Here is a 17,623-nt window from a genome sequence, read left to right on the forward strand (position 1 = left end):
ACAGCCCCAAAACATCACTGCTCTCGAGAAGATCTGCATGGAGGAATGGGCCAAAATACCAGCTACTGTGTGTGCAAACCTGGTAAAGACCTATAGTAAACGTTTGACCTCTGTTATTGCCAACAAAGGTTATGTTACAAAGTATTGAGTTGTATTTTTGTTATTGACCAAATACTTATTTTCCACCCTGATTTACGAATAAATTCTTTACAAATCCTACCATGTGGATTCATGGATTTTTTTTTTCACATTCTGTCTCTCACAGTTGAAGTGTACCTCTGGTGCAAATTACTGACCTCTGTCATCATTTTAAGTGGGGGAACTTGCACAATCGGTGGCTGACTAAATACTTTTTTGCCCCACTGTAGCTAAGACTGCTGGGTCTAGAGATGCTTTTTGAGTAAAGGTTTAACTACAGCCAGCTTGAAGGCCTGTGGTACATAGCCAATTATTAGAGATAGGTTGATCATATTTAAGATTGAAGCATTAATTAATGGCAGGACTTCTTTGAGCAGTTTTGTAGGAATGGGGTCTAAAAGACACGTTGATGGTTTGGAGGAAGTAATTACTGAAGTTAACTCAGAAAGATCGATTGGAGAAAAAGACTCTAAGTGAATATCAGTGGTACTAAGAGTAGCTGTAGATAATATTACATCTGTGGAATGATTATTGGTAATTTTTTTCTCTAATGATTAAAATTTTATTTGTGAAGAAGTTCATGAAGTCATTACTAGTTAACGTTAAAGGGATTGTTGGCTCAAAAGAGCTCTGACTTTTTGTCAGCCTGGCTACAGTGCTGAAGAGAAACCTGGGGTTGTTCTTATTTTCTTCAATCAGTGATGAATAGTAAGATGTTCTGGCTTTGCGGAGGGCTTTCTTATAAAGCAGCAAACTATTTCTCCAGGCTAAATGATGATCCTCTAAATTTGTGACACGCCATTTCCTCTCCAGATTACGAGTCATCTGCTCTAGGCTACGTGTTTGAGAATTATACCACGGAGTCAGGTACTTCTTCTTTTTTTTGACATTAAAGTTTTTATTGATTTTGTAGTTTTTTTGGAAACGTATACTTAAACCTGTGTAATAGGGAAAGAAAGAAAAAACAACAAACAAACAAACAAACAAAAAACACAAGAAAACTGCTGGTGTGCACCCGTCCCCCGTCCCCTTAAAAATCTAAGAGAAAGGAAAGAGAAACTAACAGCGGGTTCCAAGAGAAGAAACACAGAAACGGGCAAATTAAAATGATGGTAAAGTAACATTATTAACAACGTATTTGGACCGGTGGTCACAGTTAATAATCATTGAGATTATGATATTAGGGTCATGATTTTCTGTTTGCTTCAGATAGCTCCAAAAGTAGTCCCAATGTTTATCTTTGTCTTCTGTATCATTTTTAAGTTTATTCAGCATGGACTCATAGGAAGCAGTCTCTGCCATTGCTCTGATCCAGTCTTTTAGCTCAGGACGTACTGTAGTCTTCCAGTGCCGAAGGATAATCCTTGATGCGGTTACTAGTCCAACCATAACAACCGTGAAAATATTATTATAAATTCTTGGAATATGAGAACGGTCTCCTAACAAACACAATTCAGGAGTTAAGGGCATTTCTAATCCTGACCAACCTTTTAAAAGTGTGATGACTTCCTTCCAAAAAGGAGCTATAAGGGAACATTCCCAAAAACAATGTAGGAAAGTCCCTGGCCTCAACTTTTGCATTTCCAACAGAGATTGTCAGGCATAAGCTTCATACGGTGTAATCTTGTTGGAGTATGATAATATCTATGCAAAATTTTATATTGTATGCATTTGCTCCTCGCCTCCTTAGCATAAATCCCATTTTCCGCCAAAATCTCCATCCATTTTTTTGTTTGGAATTGGTGCATTTAAATCTTTCTGCCACAAAGTTTTAATATTCGAACATTCCCCATCTATTATCATTTACCAACCTATAAAAACATGATGCTGTGTGGCGCTCCTGAGGCATATTTATAAAATTTAGAACAAGATTTTCATGTCCCCTTCTGAACTTCGACGTCACACAGTGTCTAATTTGCAAATATCTCCAAAAATTTTCCTTCCTACCTCTAGTCATACCTCTTACGCAATGTGCACTACCACTGATCACTTGCTCGTTATATTGCACCTGCTCCCTTATATGGCATATATAATTTGTATATAACTTGTACATACCTGTGTTATTACATAACATTCCCTGTGTAGGCACCTCTTAAACTGTATTTTTTTTTCTCCTTCTAAAGGAACTTTAATGTTTTCATTCTATTCTATTCATCGGTCTTTCATGAGCAGCATTCAGAGCCAACAGATCATTATCAGATATTTAAATTAATACTTTCATTTTCTAAGTAAATTCAAATTAAATTAATCACATAACAAGATGCTTTAACTCTTTAACTCAATGGAGCTCCGAAGGATCAGACAATTGATTCTGAACAGCTGTGAAGGGTTCACTGCACCACCTACTGGAGGTTTGCAGTCACTACACCAGAGTTTGAAAAATACACAAAAAATTGTCACATCAGCTTTAGTGTTTAAATTTTAAGTTTTACAGAGTAAATATGTCCATATGGAACAACTCCAGCAGTAAAATGAGGCCAGCACAAAATGATAAGGCTGCAGACTGCTCTAAACCCTAATTTTATCATTTTTTTCTACTCTTGGACCTGTATGATGTCGTACAGAGGACACAGAAGATCCACCTGTTTTTTAAACCTCTATGTAAGGAGCAACCAACTGTCTTAAAAGCAGAGGTGCTAAAATTGCTTTTAACTGAGTGGACACAGCTATGCCCAATGTGAGATAAACTAGGACTATTTTGATCTGTGAATAATCAAAAGCTGCTCAAGAGAATATGTCGGTGAAAATGAGGAGAATCAGGCCCTTTCAGCATATGAGATGAGATGAGATGAGATGAGATGGCCTTTATTTGTCAGTTGCAGGTCTTTTGCCCACAACCGAGACCTTGCCGACCGTACATACAATACACAAACATCACATTGGGGAGACAGGTCAGGCTAGGTAGCGAGGAAAAAAACATCGAAATGTGTAACACAAAAGGATAATACAGGAATGCACAGATATCAACACACCATAACACAATAAACACAGACAAGCAACATGGGAAAGAGTTCCAGTGTGTACATCTGATCTGGGACCGCTGCAATCTTTCGACTGCGCCTCCAACTGACCCGATGTCCATGATTAAGCACTTTCTATGCTTCACTGTACATTTCAAATTTTTAAAAAGTATATATAGTTTCATTTTCTTTTGCGTAAACACCTCGTGACATCATTGTACAGCTGGTTAAGCTTTGATTAAGAATCCATGTAAGTATAAGACTTTAACTGAACAAACACACACATCCACACATGTGCAATAACACTAAGTGCAATAATCTTTTCTGGCATCGTTGTATTTTTACTCAGTTGTATATAGCATTCGTATTCTATTTTTATCTTATTGTATATTTTTATTCTATTTTATTCTACTGTATATAGTATATTATTTTATTCTATTCTGTACAGCTGTGTACTGTATTTATTCTTATTGTATTCTAATTTTTGCGTCATAACTTTTGCACTGTCCACTTCCTGCTGTGACAAAACAAATTTCCCACGTGTGGGACTAATAAAGGTTATCTTATCTTATCTTATCTTATCTTATCATAAATAACTGCTGGATAACCGTATACAGGATACACATATATGCAGAGAAGTGTTCAAACGTTAACACAGCCTCGGTCCCATGATCACAGGTGCATAAAATCCAACACCTCCAGTCTGCCTTTACAGACATTTGTGAAAGAATAGCTTGTTCCAAAGAGCTAACTGAATTTAAGTGTAGCACTATAACAAGATGCTGCTGTTGCAACAAGTCGGTTCAGTTTCGTCCGTCCTAAATGTTCTGGGAACACCTGTAAGTGCTGTTATTGCAAAGTGGAACCATTTAGGACACAGCAGCTAAGCCATGATGTCTCAGACCACGTAAGTGGGTCACTGCATGCTGAGGCTCAAGTGTGTAAAGTCACAAACATTCCAAATCTCTTTTCTTAACAACAGCACAAAAACTTTGCACCCCCGAAGTATATTTTAAACCTATTATTACTGAAGTTATTTCATTGCATTTGGATTATTATAATTCATTTTATGTGGGAGTCAGTCCGTCATTACTCTCACATCTGCAACTGATTCAGAATGCTGCTGCACAACTCTTAGAAGGAACTTGCAAAAGAGAGCAGAGGTCAGCTGACCAGCTGCTTCTGGAAGTATTGAGATCCAAGAAGAAGCTCAGAGAGAGCAGGGAGTTCTCTGTTGTTGCTCCTAAATTATGGAATAACTTGCCCTTGTACATTAGAGAAACCCCTTCACTGCCAAATTTTATAACATGTCTTACAACCCACTTTTATTCTTCGGCTTTCTACCCCAGCAAGACTCCGTTTTTCTCTTAGTTATCTTACCTTTTTAACTGGCTATTTGTATGTTATGCATTTTTATTATTCAGCTTCAGTGTGCAGTACTGTGTCGCTGTGGCTGTTATAAAGTGCTTTATGAATAAGTGTAGCTGTAAATGGCCCAGTACTTTCGTTCATATGTTATAGGTTCAGGTCCAGGTTTTTAGGTGAGAATAAACTGATCCTTAACAGTTTGTTTCATCCACAATACTCAAATCTGTGCCTGTCATAAACTTAACAGAGGTTCAATGAATACCAGAGGAATCACAAAGGGGAGGGAAACGGGGTTTAATCTGCCAGTTACATTTTGCACTTTGGAAATGCAACAGAACAAATTTCAGAGTTACATTAGACAATGAAAAAAAAATTAAATTTTAAGCCAAACTAAAAGATTAACAAATCAAAAATAACCAATTTACCCATCAACATAAGTAGAGCTACAGTATAATAATCTGTTTGCATTAAATGGCTGTAAATTCTGTTTATTGTAACTATCCTGTAATCCAGAAAAATACACGCTTTTTTCCATAATTCAGAAGAACAATACACAAAAAAGTTTGACAGAAGTTTTGTTTAATTTACAAACAAAACAATCATTTCTTATCAAAAATGACTTAAAGCAACAGAAACACAAATATGAGCTGAAGAACAGTGAGACAAACAGCAGCAGATGAGCGCAGCATCAGGACATCTTCTGGAACACAAACACCAGGTAGATACCTGCAGAGCAAAGACAGATGAGGGTTTTAGTGATCAACAGTTTGTAGATCAATGGGCCCACATATGAATACATATTTTAAAAGTAGATCAAAGACAACAATACTGAAATGTTTTTACAAGCATCAGTTTAAATGTGTCATGTAAACAGCTGATGGAGATGATCAGACTTACTGGTAGCTTCCCACTCAGATCTGCTCAGCGTTCCCTGCACACATGGAAATACAGACAAATGTTGTAAAACTGGGCCGAACACCTGAAACTGTTTTAGGTTTGTTTTTTTTTAAACTGAGCTGTGGGGGTAGACGTGGTCGCTCATCTACTAATGGAGAGGTTGGTTCTTCAATCGCATGCTATATATACACTTGGGCGAGATACTGAAACCGAAGCTGCTCCTGATGCATCCATGTGTTAATGTTAAAAAGTGCTTGAATGCATGTGTGTGAATGTGTGAATGAGACATGTGGCATAAAGCACTTGAGTGCTCAAGTAGAGTAGAAAAGCGCTATAAAAACCGGTCCATTTAACATTTACCATCTGAGCACACTTACCAGGGGAGTTCTGACGTCGGCTCGGTCACAGTGCTCTTTAGCATGACAGTATTCCTCTGCACTGTCTGAGGCTTGAAGACCATCCTCACTGGGAAATGGCTGAAAGCAAAACAAACTCTTAAAAAGATAGTAAGTAGTGACAGGTTAAAAGCAAAACCTGGACCTCTGAGCTACAGTGACAGATTCTGCTGGTTCTGATGTGTTTTCTTTATCCTCTGATCAAACACTACTATGAGATGAATTGTTCTATTTATCCACAAGACACAGGACCACACTAATGTTTGTGTGGATTTATTGGAGCAAAATATCGCCACACATCTAGCAAAACAGTAAAGCAGTGAACTTTTTTTTTAACACAGCAAACAAAAAAGAAAAAAAAAACAGTTCATCCACTGTGTGCAGAGGAGTGAAGCTATTCTTAAGGCTTGAGAAGATGAAATGCCTCACTGAAAGGATAAGTGGGTCCTTTCCTTTAATTTGTCACCATTTGGATCTGTGTCCAAAAATAACATGCTTAAATGTTGTGTTAAGTCCATATCTAGTTTGTCTTCTGGTCACATCATTATTGTAAAAATAAGAAAAATGAACTGAGAAATCATAGTCAGTATGTCAGTTTTAATTAATATTCTACCTCCAGAGCCATCATCTTCATCATGAGGCTGCGATGATTCTCCTTCTTCACCTTCTCCTCAAAGAAATCCGCAAATCTTTGTTTCAGCACCAGCTGCATATTGTACTGCTTCGCCATGCTGGGACATAAGAAGTGGAAACAGAGTATCATGAAATATTTTTATAGGAAATTCAGAGTACACAAGCAGATGTTACTGTGAGTACTCTTACTGTTCAAAGAGAGGAAAGTAGACGAGGAACTCTGGAACGTTGACGACTTCCTCGAGGTTAAAGTGATACTGACATCCGAACAGAGGGTAGGAACCTTTGGACTGAAAGGTCACTTTGAAAACCTCATTACCAAATGACAGCGAATCAGATGCCTCCAAACGTTTACTGTTGGGGGGGGGGGGGGGGGGGGGGGGGGGGGGGCAAGGAAAAGAGTGAAGATGAAGCAGATACTGACTCAGTGATTCAGCCTTTACATCTGAACATTTCAAAATGTCTCTAATAGGGTCGGCTTAGCGCAGCTTGACTCAGTTTTAAGGTTTTTCATTAGGTGGTCGTACCTGGCACCGGGTACTTTTTTAGTACCTATTTGGCTGAGGTTCAGGGCGATCTGAGGCGATCCAGCCTCAGATCCTTGCTGTAATGACCCCACGCACATTACATGGTACTCGTTTATAATGAAAAGTGACAAAGTCCGGTTGAGCCAAGCTACACAGAGACGGTACTAATGGAAAAAGGCTATAAAAACTCCAAGTATTAAGCTTATCTTAATACTTGGAGTTTTCATAGCTCCAACACCAGGTGGACAACCTGCTTCACCTAATAGGATCATGTGGCTTAGGTGAAGAAGGTTGTCCACCTGACATGTGGACAGATGTGACTATAAACAATTTACCATAAAAAAGCGCCTTTCATTACACTTAATTGTTTATCTTACACAAGTTCAAAGGCATCTGGCGTTGTACCGATGAAGTACCCTCCAGGTTTAAGACGCTCACAGGCATTTCTCAGCATCATATTAGCCTTCTGCTCACTCTCAAATGAGTAATGATACACAAACTGACAGCTGCAGATGTCGAACATAAGCTCAGCATCATCCAGTTTCTCTGACAACAACTCCTGTAGGTAGAGATAAAAGGTCAGTAACAAATCAAACAATCCAGACTGAGAAAAACCTCACTTTTATTTTCTTCTTAATTCTGATTTTATATATTCACTTTTATCACAGAATACTCGACTTATTTTTTGTGTGCTGCAGGTCTACCTTTGAACAGTCTGCTGTGATGAATTCAGCAGTGAAGATTTTCTCGTTACGGTGACTCTTTTTTTTCATCTCGTCATAACGAATCTGACATTGTTCCACAGAAACCCCTGCAATATCTGAAAATAAACATCTATGTTTAATCATCAAAAATCTCCAGCAACATGCAACAATTAATCTCAACTGTAATGCCTTTTGAGCTGAGGGGCAGTTATAGAGGCAAGAGATGATATGGGCCACCCTCCAGTCGATCCACCGCCCCCAGGAGGTACGGTTGCAGCTGGGTGCAGGGGTGGGTATTTTTGTATCCCCTCAGTTTGTTTCCAGTATGTTTTCGGTGGTGGATGAGAAGGTTCTGACTGTCGTTTGTGCTTATGAACTGAATAACAGTACATAAGCTTAGAGTATACAGCAGGGGTGTCCATCTCCAGGCCTCAGGGGCTGGTGTCCTTCAGGTTTAAGATCTCAACCTGGGTCAACACATCTGAATCAAATGATTAGTTCATTATCAGGCCTAGCTGTGTTTATCAAGGACACATCTAAAACCTGGTACACAGCTTTCTTGGAATCATTGAGTGGTCCATTTCATGTGACATTTCATGTCAATGGCATCTGTAGAAATATATTTACTTAGAAAAAATTCTAAGTAAATATAAAACGCATTTTTTTTAATCCAATGTAAATAACACTGAACTGAATTGACGTGATGACCAGTTATAGAGGACCGAGTGCCAGTTACTTAAGTCAAAAGTGAAGCACAAGTATTAGCTCATACATAGGTGAGATTTTGTGGCAGGTGCTCTCATTTGATCTCTGTGATGTTTGACATAATTCATTTCAATTCAATGCCACCACTTTACTGCTATGGAGAGGTTTGTGTGCCCCAGTAGTCCCAGCAGCTATCCTTTTCTTTGTCCCCTGGTAGGTCTCTCCCAAGGCAAATTGGTCCTGGATGAAAGCAATTCATTGGACCCCCATGAGAAAAAAAAGAGCAAGACACCTGAGTAACCTGTGCAAGATTGGGTTACTCCAGGGTTATTTCTCCTCACCCTGAAGCCAGGCTTGGTAGGGAGCTTGACAAAGAGCAGCTGGTGGCCACGCCTTGGGCCCACTACCTGTAGCAGATACCGTCGGGGTCCGGGTATATTGTGTGTCAGGTGGCAGTCAAGGGCGAGGGCCCTGATAGCCCGATACCCAGCTATCAAAGCTGGCTACAGAGATGTGGAACCTGTCCTCTCTGCTTTGGAAGGAGCCTGAGCTAGAGTGTGAGGTTTAGGGACACTGACTAGATATAGTTGGGGTCACGTCATTGCACAGTTTGGGAACTGGAACCAGTGTCCTGGAGAGAATCTGGACTCTGTCCCAGTCAGTGAGGGACGGCACCTGCCTCTTTCTCTTACTGAGAAAGAGGCAGGCAGGCGGTGGGTATTTTTGTATGCCCTCAGTTTGCTCCTGTCCCCCGGGGGTTTTTGTGAGCGAGAGTGTTGTTTCCCTACGCCTTCAGATTGGGGAAAGGGTCCTGACTGTCGTCTGTGCTCATGTGAAGAACGACCCAGTCAAACAGAAGAGGGAGGATGGATGGATGGATGGATGGACAGATGGATGGATGGATGGACAGATGGATGGATGGATGGATGGTTGGCAGGCAGGTTTGATTTTACACAAAGTTAACATTGACTGTTTCAGGTTAAACAGCAGGATGAGGTGCGTCTGTAGAGGAAGATTTCACTGCTGGTCCTTTACAGTCCTTAAAGCTGTATAGGCATGAAAAGAGTCTGTAGAAATGTGATGTCAAGTTTCATAAACCATAAAAATCAATGAATCAATACCTGCACAGACCAGGTGATCGATTCCTCCTCTTCTCCACTTCAGTAGGTCTCCTCCTTTTCCACAACCAAGGTCCAACACAGACACCTGCTGAGATCCCGCCCCTCTTACCTGCTCCAAGATCTCACCTGTCAATAGAAAAAGACACTAAACTGTAAGAGGATGTAAATATTTTATTTTTAAAGTTGCTTCCACACAAGGTGCTGCAGAAAGAAAATAGGTAAAATCAGAAAAAAATATAAATAATTATTAAATGGCGAAAGAATAAAAAGTAAAAAGTTTATAAAAATGGTTAAAATACAGTCCAGTAGACTCGGAATAAAAATTATTCTTCCCCCAGTGTTGGACTGTAGCTGGTGATGGTAGTCCTAGTTCAGTTCAAGAGGATCACTCAGAGATCTGGTTCATGAGCAGAACCAGAATGACCAGCTCCAGCACACCATGGAGGAGAGACTCAGAGGAGGTGAAGGTAATAATTATTTATTATCATCACAAAGGATGACTTTTATTATTTACCTTAAAAAAAACAACAACTAGGCTACACCTTTACTGAGAGGGTGGTTTGTGGCTCAGCTGCAATGGAGGGGTGGAGCAGCAGGTTCAAATAGTGTGTGGGGGGGGTGGGGGGTGTCCAAATAGTGCATGCCCTGCTCTGAGTGTCAACCTTTGTATTATTCTGGAGGATTATACAATGCAATTTCCTGACTAACCACCTTGTTCATGACTCACACACTAAAAGAACTGTACTAATTACTGGGTATTAAGTTTTGTTTGGCCAGCATCTATGACCTTCAGACTGACAGGCTGGTGGAACTGCTAAGTAAGACAGAATCCATGATTCGTAAGTTAATTCACGAGGATAAGGAGAAGGTTATCATGAGAATTTGCTCCAGGCACGTCAGCAGTGCCTAAATCTAAGATTTATCACCTCAACCTGCTCAAAGATAGGCTGAAATTGCTTCTCTGGTGAGCCTGGTGAAGGAAAGAGATGAGTTGGGACCAGCGGTATCAAATTCTATCATTTCCACCTCCTTCCGTTGTGATGACCATCTTGCACAGGCCCAGAGAGTGGATGGTGCTGCAGTGCAACATCGTTTTGTCTGGTTGTACCAGTCTCACAGAGCACCGTTTTGTAGCACACTCTAGTGTGATGGTGCATTCACTACCAGATACTTGAACACACAAGACAAATTGCTCAGAAGGAATTGGCTGAAATACTGAAAATGGGAGTAATAGAAGAGTCATACCAAAAGCAAAAAAAGACTACTAAAGATACAACAATCACTCAACTTACAATGCTGTCTGCGTCGGTCCTTTGTGTTACAGGATGGCAAATAGAAAAGCGTCCTTTTATAGTCTTTTTCTACTCGAGCACTCAAAGTGTTTCATATAACATGTCTCATCCATTCACACCAATCATAGACATAGAAAAAAGTGCTTGTAAGTGCATTTAATCTAACATTCATACACAGCGTCACACTCCCATGAAAGTCATGGTTCAGCATCTTGCCCAAGGACATCTTGGCACACAAACTGGAGCAGCCAGTTTTGGAATCAACAGCCTTATGATTAGTAGATGACCTCCTAAACTACAGTCACCTCTATGTTCATACAAGGCACAGGTGAAACATAAAGGCAAACCTTTTTAAATAAAATAATCAGTCCCTTTCTCTGTTCGATAAAACTGTAGAAAATGGACGAGTTCTCTGGTCCATGTGAAAATAAAAACAATAAACTGGCTTCCTGTAAAAAGTTTACACCAGCCCCTTTGCAAGGTTTAACCATTTATTTTAGTTAAATCTATTAAATCTGTTTTTTAAAAGTTTCTGATCATTTATAAAACACTTTTTTTAAAGGATGAAGGTCATTAATCAGCATGACGACAACAGGCTGCCAAATAAAACATAAAAGGCCAATAATCTGTATTAGTGACTGGTATTATACTCGCTGGATAAATATCACTGCATTGTCATTTTGTTCTGATAATCAGCTTTCTAAATGTTGGATCTGATGTTTGGCCCTAGAGACAACTTATAGCAAAAAATAAACAAAAACAAAACTACGCTCTCATGTTATTATGCATGCGATTGCCGGATGGGTGTTAATTGCTTACAGATCACTATGGATATGTTAAAACTGAGGAAGTGTGGTGTGTTGATCAGAAGCCAGTTACCAATTAGAACACTCTTCAGCCAGTTGTTGAAGTTCCTCATGAAGAAGATTCGGCTTCTGCTACGAGCTGCCCGGCCAACTTCCTGCAGCTGGTTGTAGTGACTTGCCACCTTCACACCGTGATCAAGCACCTGAGAGATCAATTATAGGGATCACTAATAAGGAAGACAGCCTCACAGCAGCTTTAATACCTGCTGATAAATATTTAGATTGTTTTTGTCTGCCTGATCTTTCTGAATTAACTTGAATAATAACTTCCTCCAAATCAACAACGTGTCAATCAAACCTCGTTCCTACAAGACTGCTCAAAGAAGTCCAAAAATTATAAATCTTAAATATGATCAACCCATCTCTTCAAGCTGGCAGTAGTTAAACTGTTACTTAAAGCCGCCACTTGACCTTTTATCTCAAACATTCTTGAAAGAGTAGATGTAAAACAGCTAACTGATCATCTGCAGAGGGATGGTTTAACTAAAAGTTTCAGTCAGGTTTCAGAGATCATCACAGTACAGAAACAGCTTTAGTGAAAGTTACAAACTTTGTGTCTTATGGCCTCTGAGGGTGGACTCATTCTGTGCCTTTCCTGCTAGGCCTCAGTCCTTTATTCAATATTGTCAGTGTTGGGAAGGTTACTTTTAAAATGTATTCCGTTACAGAATACAGAATACATGCCCCAAAATGTATTCTGTAACGTATTCCGTTACGTTACTCAATGACAGTAACGTATTCTGAATAATTTGGATTACTTAATATATTATCATGCTTTTTACAACTACATGAATGTACTATTGCTGTGTGATTTATTACTATTACTGAAGGTCCGCGACTCCGAACTGTAGTAAAGGGACCTCTGACTAATACGGCGGGGTCCCTGTCGGCTCGTAGCCGAAAACTAGCTTTACTTTGTTGTGTGGGTCAACTTTTCTTGCGACAGACAGAGAGAGGCGTTGAAAGACTGCTCCAACGGAACTTATTGTTTTCGGAGGAAAACACGAACACGGTGTACAGTCGAGTCTTAATAGCTTACTTACAACTGGGCTCGTCAGGCACTCTTCTTGGCTGCAGTGGTTATTATTATATTTACATGCTTCCAGCTCCCGTTTTTCCTCGATGACAACTCGTACCTTTCCACTCCCCTTTTTCTCTCTCCCTCCTCGCGCTCACAGACCCATAATGTGTATGGCAGTCCATTCTCTCTGCAACACGGACTACACTGGCCATGATGCTACATTCTTTAGAGCTTTGCTTGTAGCATTCTGCCTGTTAGCTTAGCACAACAACGAAAAGGCGCTCTCTCACCCAGGAAACACACAGTCGCAGAGAGAGAGAGAGCGTCGCCCTGTAACCATGGCAACCGTAACGCTGCCGCCTGGAACAACAGAACGTAGCTGTCAAACAAAACCCAAACAGTCCTGACCCGCGACAAAATGAAACAGGAAAGTACCGCAGTGTAATCCATTTATTTCAACAAAGTAACTGTATTCTGAATACCACCCTTTTAAACGGTAACTGTAACGGAATACAGTTACTCATATTTTGTATTTTAAATACGTAACGGCGGTACATGTATTCCGTTACTCCCCAACACTGAATATTGTTAACAATAATATTTTATTACAGCGATTAGAGCATGCTGTAGGTGTTAAAGGTACTGCGCTGTAGTGGTTTGAATCAATTCAATCTAACAGAGTCCTCTTCACACACTAAGGTTAACTGATACTCTTAACATTATGCATGTTTTCCCTCAGGCAGTCTCACAGAATAGCATAGCAAGTTCAGTCCAATTTTATTTTCATGCGCCAAATCAGAGCAAAAGTTGCTTCAAGGTGCTTTATATTGTAAAGTACAGACCGTAAAACACTGAAGACATTTGAGTTTTTAAATATGTTAGGTTGTTTGCTGAGTTTACAAATGTTTTCCAAATTATCCTAAACTTCTAAACTATATATATTTTTAGCAAATAGTTTTAAAAGTGCTGTCTGATCCTCTCACATCAAACCGAGACTTCATCTCACAACATGAAGAGCCTTCAGACAACTGCTTTAAAGAAATATAAAAAAAAATGAACTTGACAACCTGCTTCTTGCTAGGTGACATCTTCTCTTCTTCATCTTCAACATGCTTCCTCTTCATCCCCGAGTTCTCTTCTTGCTGAGCTCCTCTGGTCTGTGTTGCCTCCTCCATCGTTTCTGTCTGACGAGACTGAAGCTCCATCTAAGAAAAAAAAGAGGAGGAAGAGGAGGAGAGAGAAAAACAATATCAGTTTGAGCTGATGAAGCTTTATGTTGAGTTTATTGAGAATTAGTGATGTCAGCTTGACTGAACAATGCCGAACGTGATCCATTTACCTTTTTTAATAACCCGTTATATCCGAAAGGGAGAGTAATACATTATGATGTCAAAAACTACAATGTATTAATCACTGCTTATGCGCTACAGTCTGATGGTCCTGAGTGGTATCGGAGTTTTCTATAATGAAATTTCTCATAAATAACTACACATAATAAATATTAGAGATATGTTAAAGAAAGTTTTAAGTTTTGTTAAAAAAAAAAACATCAATTGACTAAAATATTGCATTTTCAGATCACCAAATAGAGGTATCTGTCTTAACAATCTGATATCATTTGGAACTTGATTTAACCTTTTTAATGATAAAACTGCTCAGTGACCTTTCAGAAGTTGGAAATTTAAAGCCTACATGTTGGGTCAATCAAACTAATTAAAAACAAAAATTTCAAAGGTGGCACGGTGGTTAGCACTGTTGCCGCACAGCAAGAAGGTCCTGAGTTCAATTCCACCATCAGGCCGGGGTCTTTCTGTGTGGAGTTTGCATGTTCTCCCCGTGTTTGCATGGGTTCCCTCCGGGTACTCCGGCTTCCTCCCACCGTCCAAAGACATGCAGCTTGTGGGGATAGGTTAATTGGAAAATCCAAATTGTCACTAGGTGTGAATGTGCGAATGAATGTGAGTGCGAATGGTTGTCTGTCCCTGTGTGTTAGCCCTGCGACAGACTGGCGACCTGTCCAGGGTGTACCCCGCCTCTCGCCCTATGACAGCTGGGATAGGCTCCAGCGCCCCCCGCGACCCTGAAAAGGATAAGCGGAAGCGAATGGATGGATGGAATTTCAAAGGTTACATAGAACTGTAAGTGCAGGTTAAACTGGGTTGTCACCATGTTGTAATGCAGTTTACAGTGATGGATGCAGGACTGTTTCAGGGCAGACTGTTGTATGGCCACTGGGTCACATATTGATGCTACCCTGGGCCTGACCTAAGTTAAATTGATGGGTGATGTTCTTTGGTGGTGTGTGCTTACTTCCACCTTTGTACTAATTTGGTTTGGAAAACTGTAGGATGCAGTAAGCCTGCCGCCTTCTTGTTTTCGCTGCTCCCCAGGGGACTCTACAGCGGCTCATCTGCCTTAATCTCCCTCTGCATGTCCTCCTTCACTACATCTATGAACCTCCTTTGCGGTTTTCCTTCCTTCCACCCCCCGGCCTCTGTGCAAAAAAAGACGAGTATTTGTGCAGTGTGCCGTCACAGGATTTAATATTGCAGAGTCACAAACAGGACTCGAGTGTTTACAGAAGCAATGAGACTAAAGGGGTCGAGGATGCGTTTCCTTCTGAAACTTTAAGGCGCTATTTGACTCTTTTTACTCCGTGGATAAAACGGGTTAAATCTGGATGTGACCAGGTTAAAATCGGATACGACCCAAAGCTGCTCACTCTCACCTTCCATCAGTGACCAGAAGCTGCTACTGACTGTAAACTGACCGTTAGCCGCGGCTGCTAAGAGCTAACAGATGTCGGTGTGTGTTCAGAGATGAACCGGAAACAGCTAGCACAGTGGCTGAATGTGATATTCCAGTCGATACTAATCTAATGGATAACACCGAGACTAACTTGAATTAACGACCAAAGTTTTAGAGAAAAATAACTCACTGTGCTCCGCGAGAAAGACGCGTGCGCTTTCAGCCGCTTCCGGGTTTGTGCACGTCATATTTGCGTCACACCAGAGAGTCGGTGGGTTTTGTTTTTTGTTTTGTTTTTTTAAATTGAAAGTGTTTGTTAAACATTACATGAATGCATATACCTGATGTGTGAATGAGTATTTGGGTCACATTAAGACAAAAATATTATTGATCATTTTGAGAATAAAGTCGAAATTTCGAGATTAAACTCAAAGCGTGGAGATCGCTGTTGTTGTTTCAGGACAAACTGTCACAGCTTCTCCTATGACCTCTACAAAATGTATGGAGTTATAGTTATGCCTTAATAAATGCGCAAAAATCTTTTATCCGAAAATAATTTCATTTTGCGGTGCGATTAATTTCCTCTCACTTAAATCCAACGAGCGCACAAAGAAACCATCGCGCATGGAAAGTGTCTGCTTTGCATGTGCTGGTACAACGCTCTTGTAAATTGCAATTTTTGGTAATACTCAAGAATGTTGCAATCTGCTTAGTAAAAACAAGTCAAACAAAAATGAATAAAATTTGTAACTTCTTAAAATCTATGCAAAGAGCAGTTTAAAGGGCTGGATTGTTTAAGCGCCACACACACTACACTTATGTATATAGAACTTAGCCATAATAATAATCAGGTCAATTATATAGGCCTTATCAGGCTACTTTTGTAGATCTGTACAGTTTTCTGTAAAGCCAAACAGAAAGTTTTTTTCAAAATCAAAGAAAATGTTCAGCAATTTGCCGCCCGGTGGCGTCAGTGTCCGGCAGCCTCGCCTCTGTCAGTGCGCTCCAGGGTGGCTGTGGCTACAATGTAGCTTGCCATCACCTGTGTGTGAATGGATGGATGACTGGATGTGTAAAGCACTTTGGGGTCCTTAAGGACTAGTAAAGCGCTATACAAATACAGGCCATTGCCATTTCCTTTTTTCATCTCCCTAATGATGCCACTTTTTTCCTTTGAATAGTTCCCTGTACTTCCTTATTCCTCCACCAGTTCTCCTTGCCCTCTTTCTTCTGTCCAAAGGATACTACAAACACCTTCATAGCAGTTTCCCCCAGCACTTTATCTGTACTTACCCAGTCATCTGTTAAGCCACCATCATTTGGACACGGAAGTCTCTGACTGTAGTTAAGCTCCGTTAAATTAATAAGAAAAAAATGTATATAGTTTGTGACACGCTTTACTCTTTAAGCTGCAGCCCTGATATCTCCAAAAGTTGATTCTGTTCATCTGGACGTAGCGGTTTGTGGGAGAAACGTTTCGTCACTCATCCAAGTGACTTCTTCAGTCTCAGCTGACTGCAGGTTTCCCCAATCTTATAAACAGTACATTTGCATAATGACTGAAACCAGCCCACTGAAGGTACAATGGGCTGGGAGGTCACCTTCATCATAATTATGCAAATTCTCATGACCATTGATCAACAACCACTGATCAAAGACGACTGATCAACGGCCACGAGTACCATTCACAGAGAGTTGGGGAATGGCTGCAATCACAGCATTGTAAGATGGCGAAAGATGTACCCTTAGACCCCCTCCTCAATTCAGAGATGGACTTTCCCTTTTCACGTAAATGGCCTCCTTTACTCTGCGCTCAAACCAGCGTTCCTCCCTGTCCAGGATGTGTACATCCTCATCCTTGAAAGAGTGTCCACTGGCCTGTAGGTGTAAATAGACTGCAGAGTCCTGGCCTGACGAGGTAGCTCTTCTGTGTTGTGCCATCCGCTTTGCCAGAGGTTGTTTGGTTTCCCCGATGTATAAATCCTGGCACTTATGTTTATAGGATTGGGGAAACCTGCAGTCAGCTGAGGCTGAAGAAGTCACTTGGATGATTGACGAAACGTTTCTCCCACAAAACGCTACGTCCAGATGAACTGAATCAATTTGAGAGATTTACTTACCTGGATGATTGAGTATGCATCAAGATGATGCAGCCCTGATAGTGTTCAAATCACTGCTCCTAAAAACGACATCCATTCCAGGAAGATCCAGGCTATTTGTGAGCTGTAGGAAAGTCTGAAATTTTTCC

At 40.4% G+C, this 17,623-nt stretch overlaps 1 protein-coding gene across 2 annotated transcripts; it reads right to left on the minus strand.

The window, feature by feature from the left end:
* Positions 1-4,744: 4,744 nt before the first annotated feature.
* Positions 4,745-15,630, minus strand: rnmt (RNA (guanine-7-) methyltransferase). Of its 2 annotated transcripts, none has more exons than XM_004564419.4 (11): positions 15,566-15,630; positions 13,695-13,832; positions 11,620-11,749; positions 9,449-9,574; positions 7,623-7,738; positions 7,296-7,477; positions 6,581-6,745; positions 6,372-6,489; positions 5,741-5,839; positions 5,364-5,397; positions 4,745-5,192 (listed from the first exon to the last, which is right to left on the minus strand). In XM_004564419.4, the coding sequence occupies exons 2-11, from the start codon at positions 13,830-13,832 to the stop codon at positions 5,155-5,157; spliced, it is 1,146 nt and encodes a 381-aa protein (XP_004564476.1). In that variant the 5' UTR covers positions 15,566-15,630; the 3' UTR covers positions 4,745-5,154. The 2 variants fall into 2 exon arrangements, with proteins under 2 accessions (XP_004564476.1, XP_076735323.1); XM_076879208.1 differs by lacking the exon at positions 15,566-15,630 and adding an exon at positions 15,356-15,527.
* Positions 15,631-17,623: the final 1,993 nt, after the last annotated feature.

This window comes from Maylandia zebra, linkage group LG22, assembly GCF_041146795.1.
Source record: "Maylandia zebra isolate NMK-2024a linkage group LG22, Mzebra_GT3a, whole genome shotgun sequence".
NCBI classification, from domain to species: domain Eukaryota; kingdom Metazoa; phylum Chordata; class Actinopteri; order Cichliformes; family Cichlidae; genus Maylandia; species Maylandia zebra.

Bases quoted from the DNA above. Each gene is read 5' to 3' on its own strand.
- rnmt (XM_004564419.4), bottom strand. From the start codon at position 13,832: ATGGAGCTTCAGTCTCGTCAGACAGAAACGATGGAGGAGGCAACACAG. The intron at 7,739-9,448 runs GTATTGATTCAT...GTTTATTTTCAG, and splicing joins CGATCACCTGGTCTGTGCAG to ATATTGCAGGGGTTTCTGTG. The intron at 5,840-6,371 runs GTAGAATATTAA...TTTTGCTTTCAG, and splicing joins TGAAGATGATGGCTCTGGAG to CCATTTCCCAGTGAGGATGG.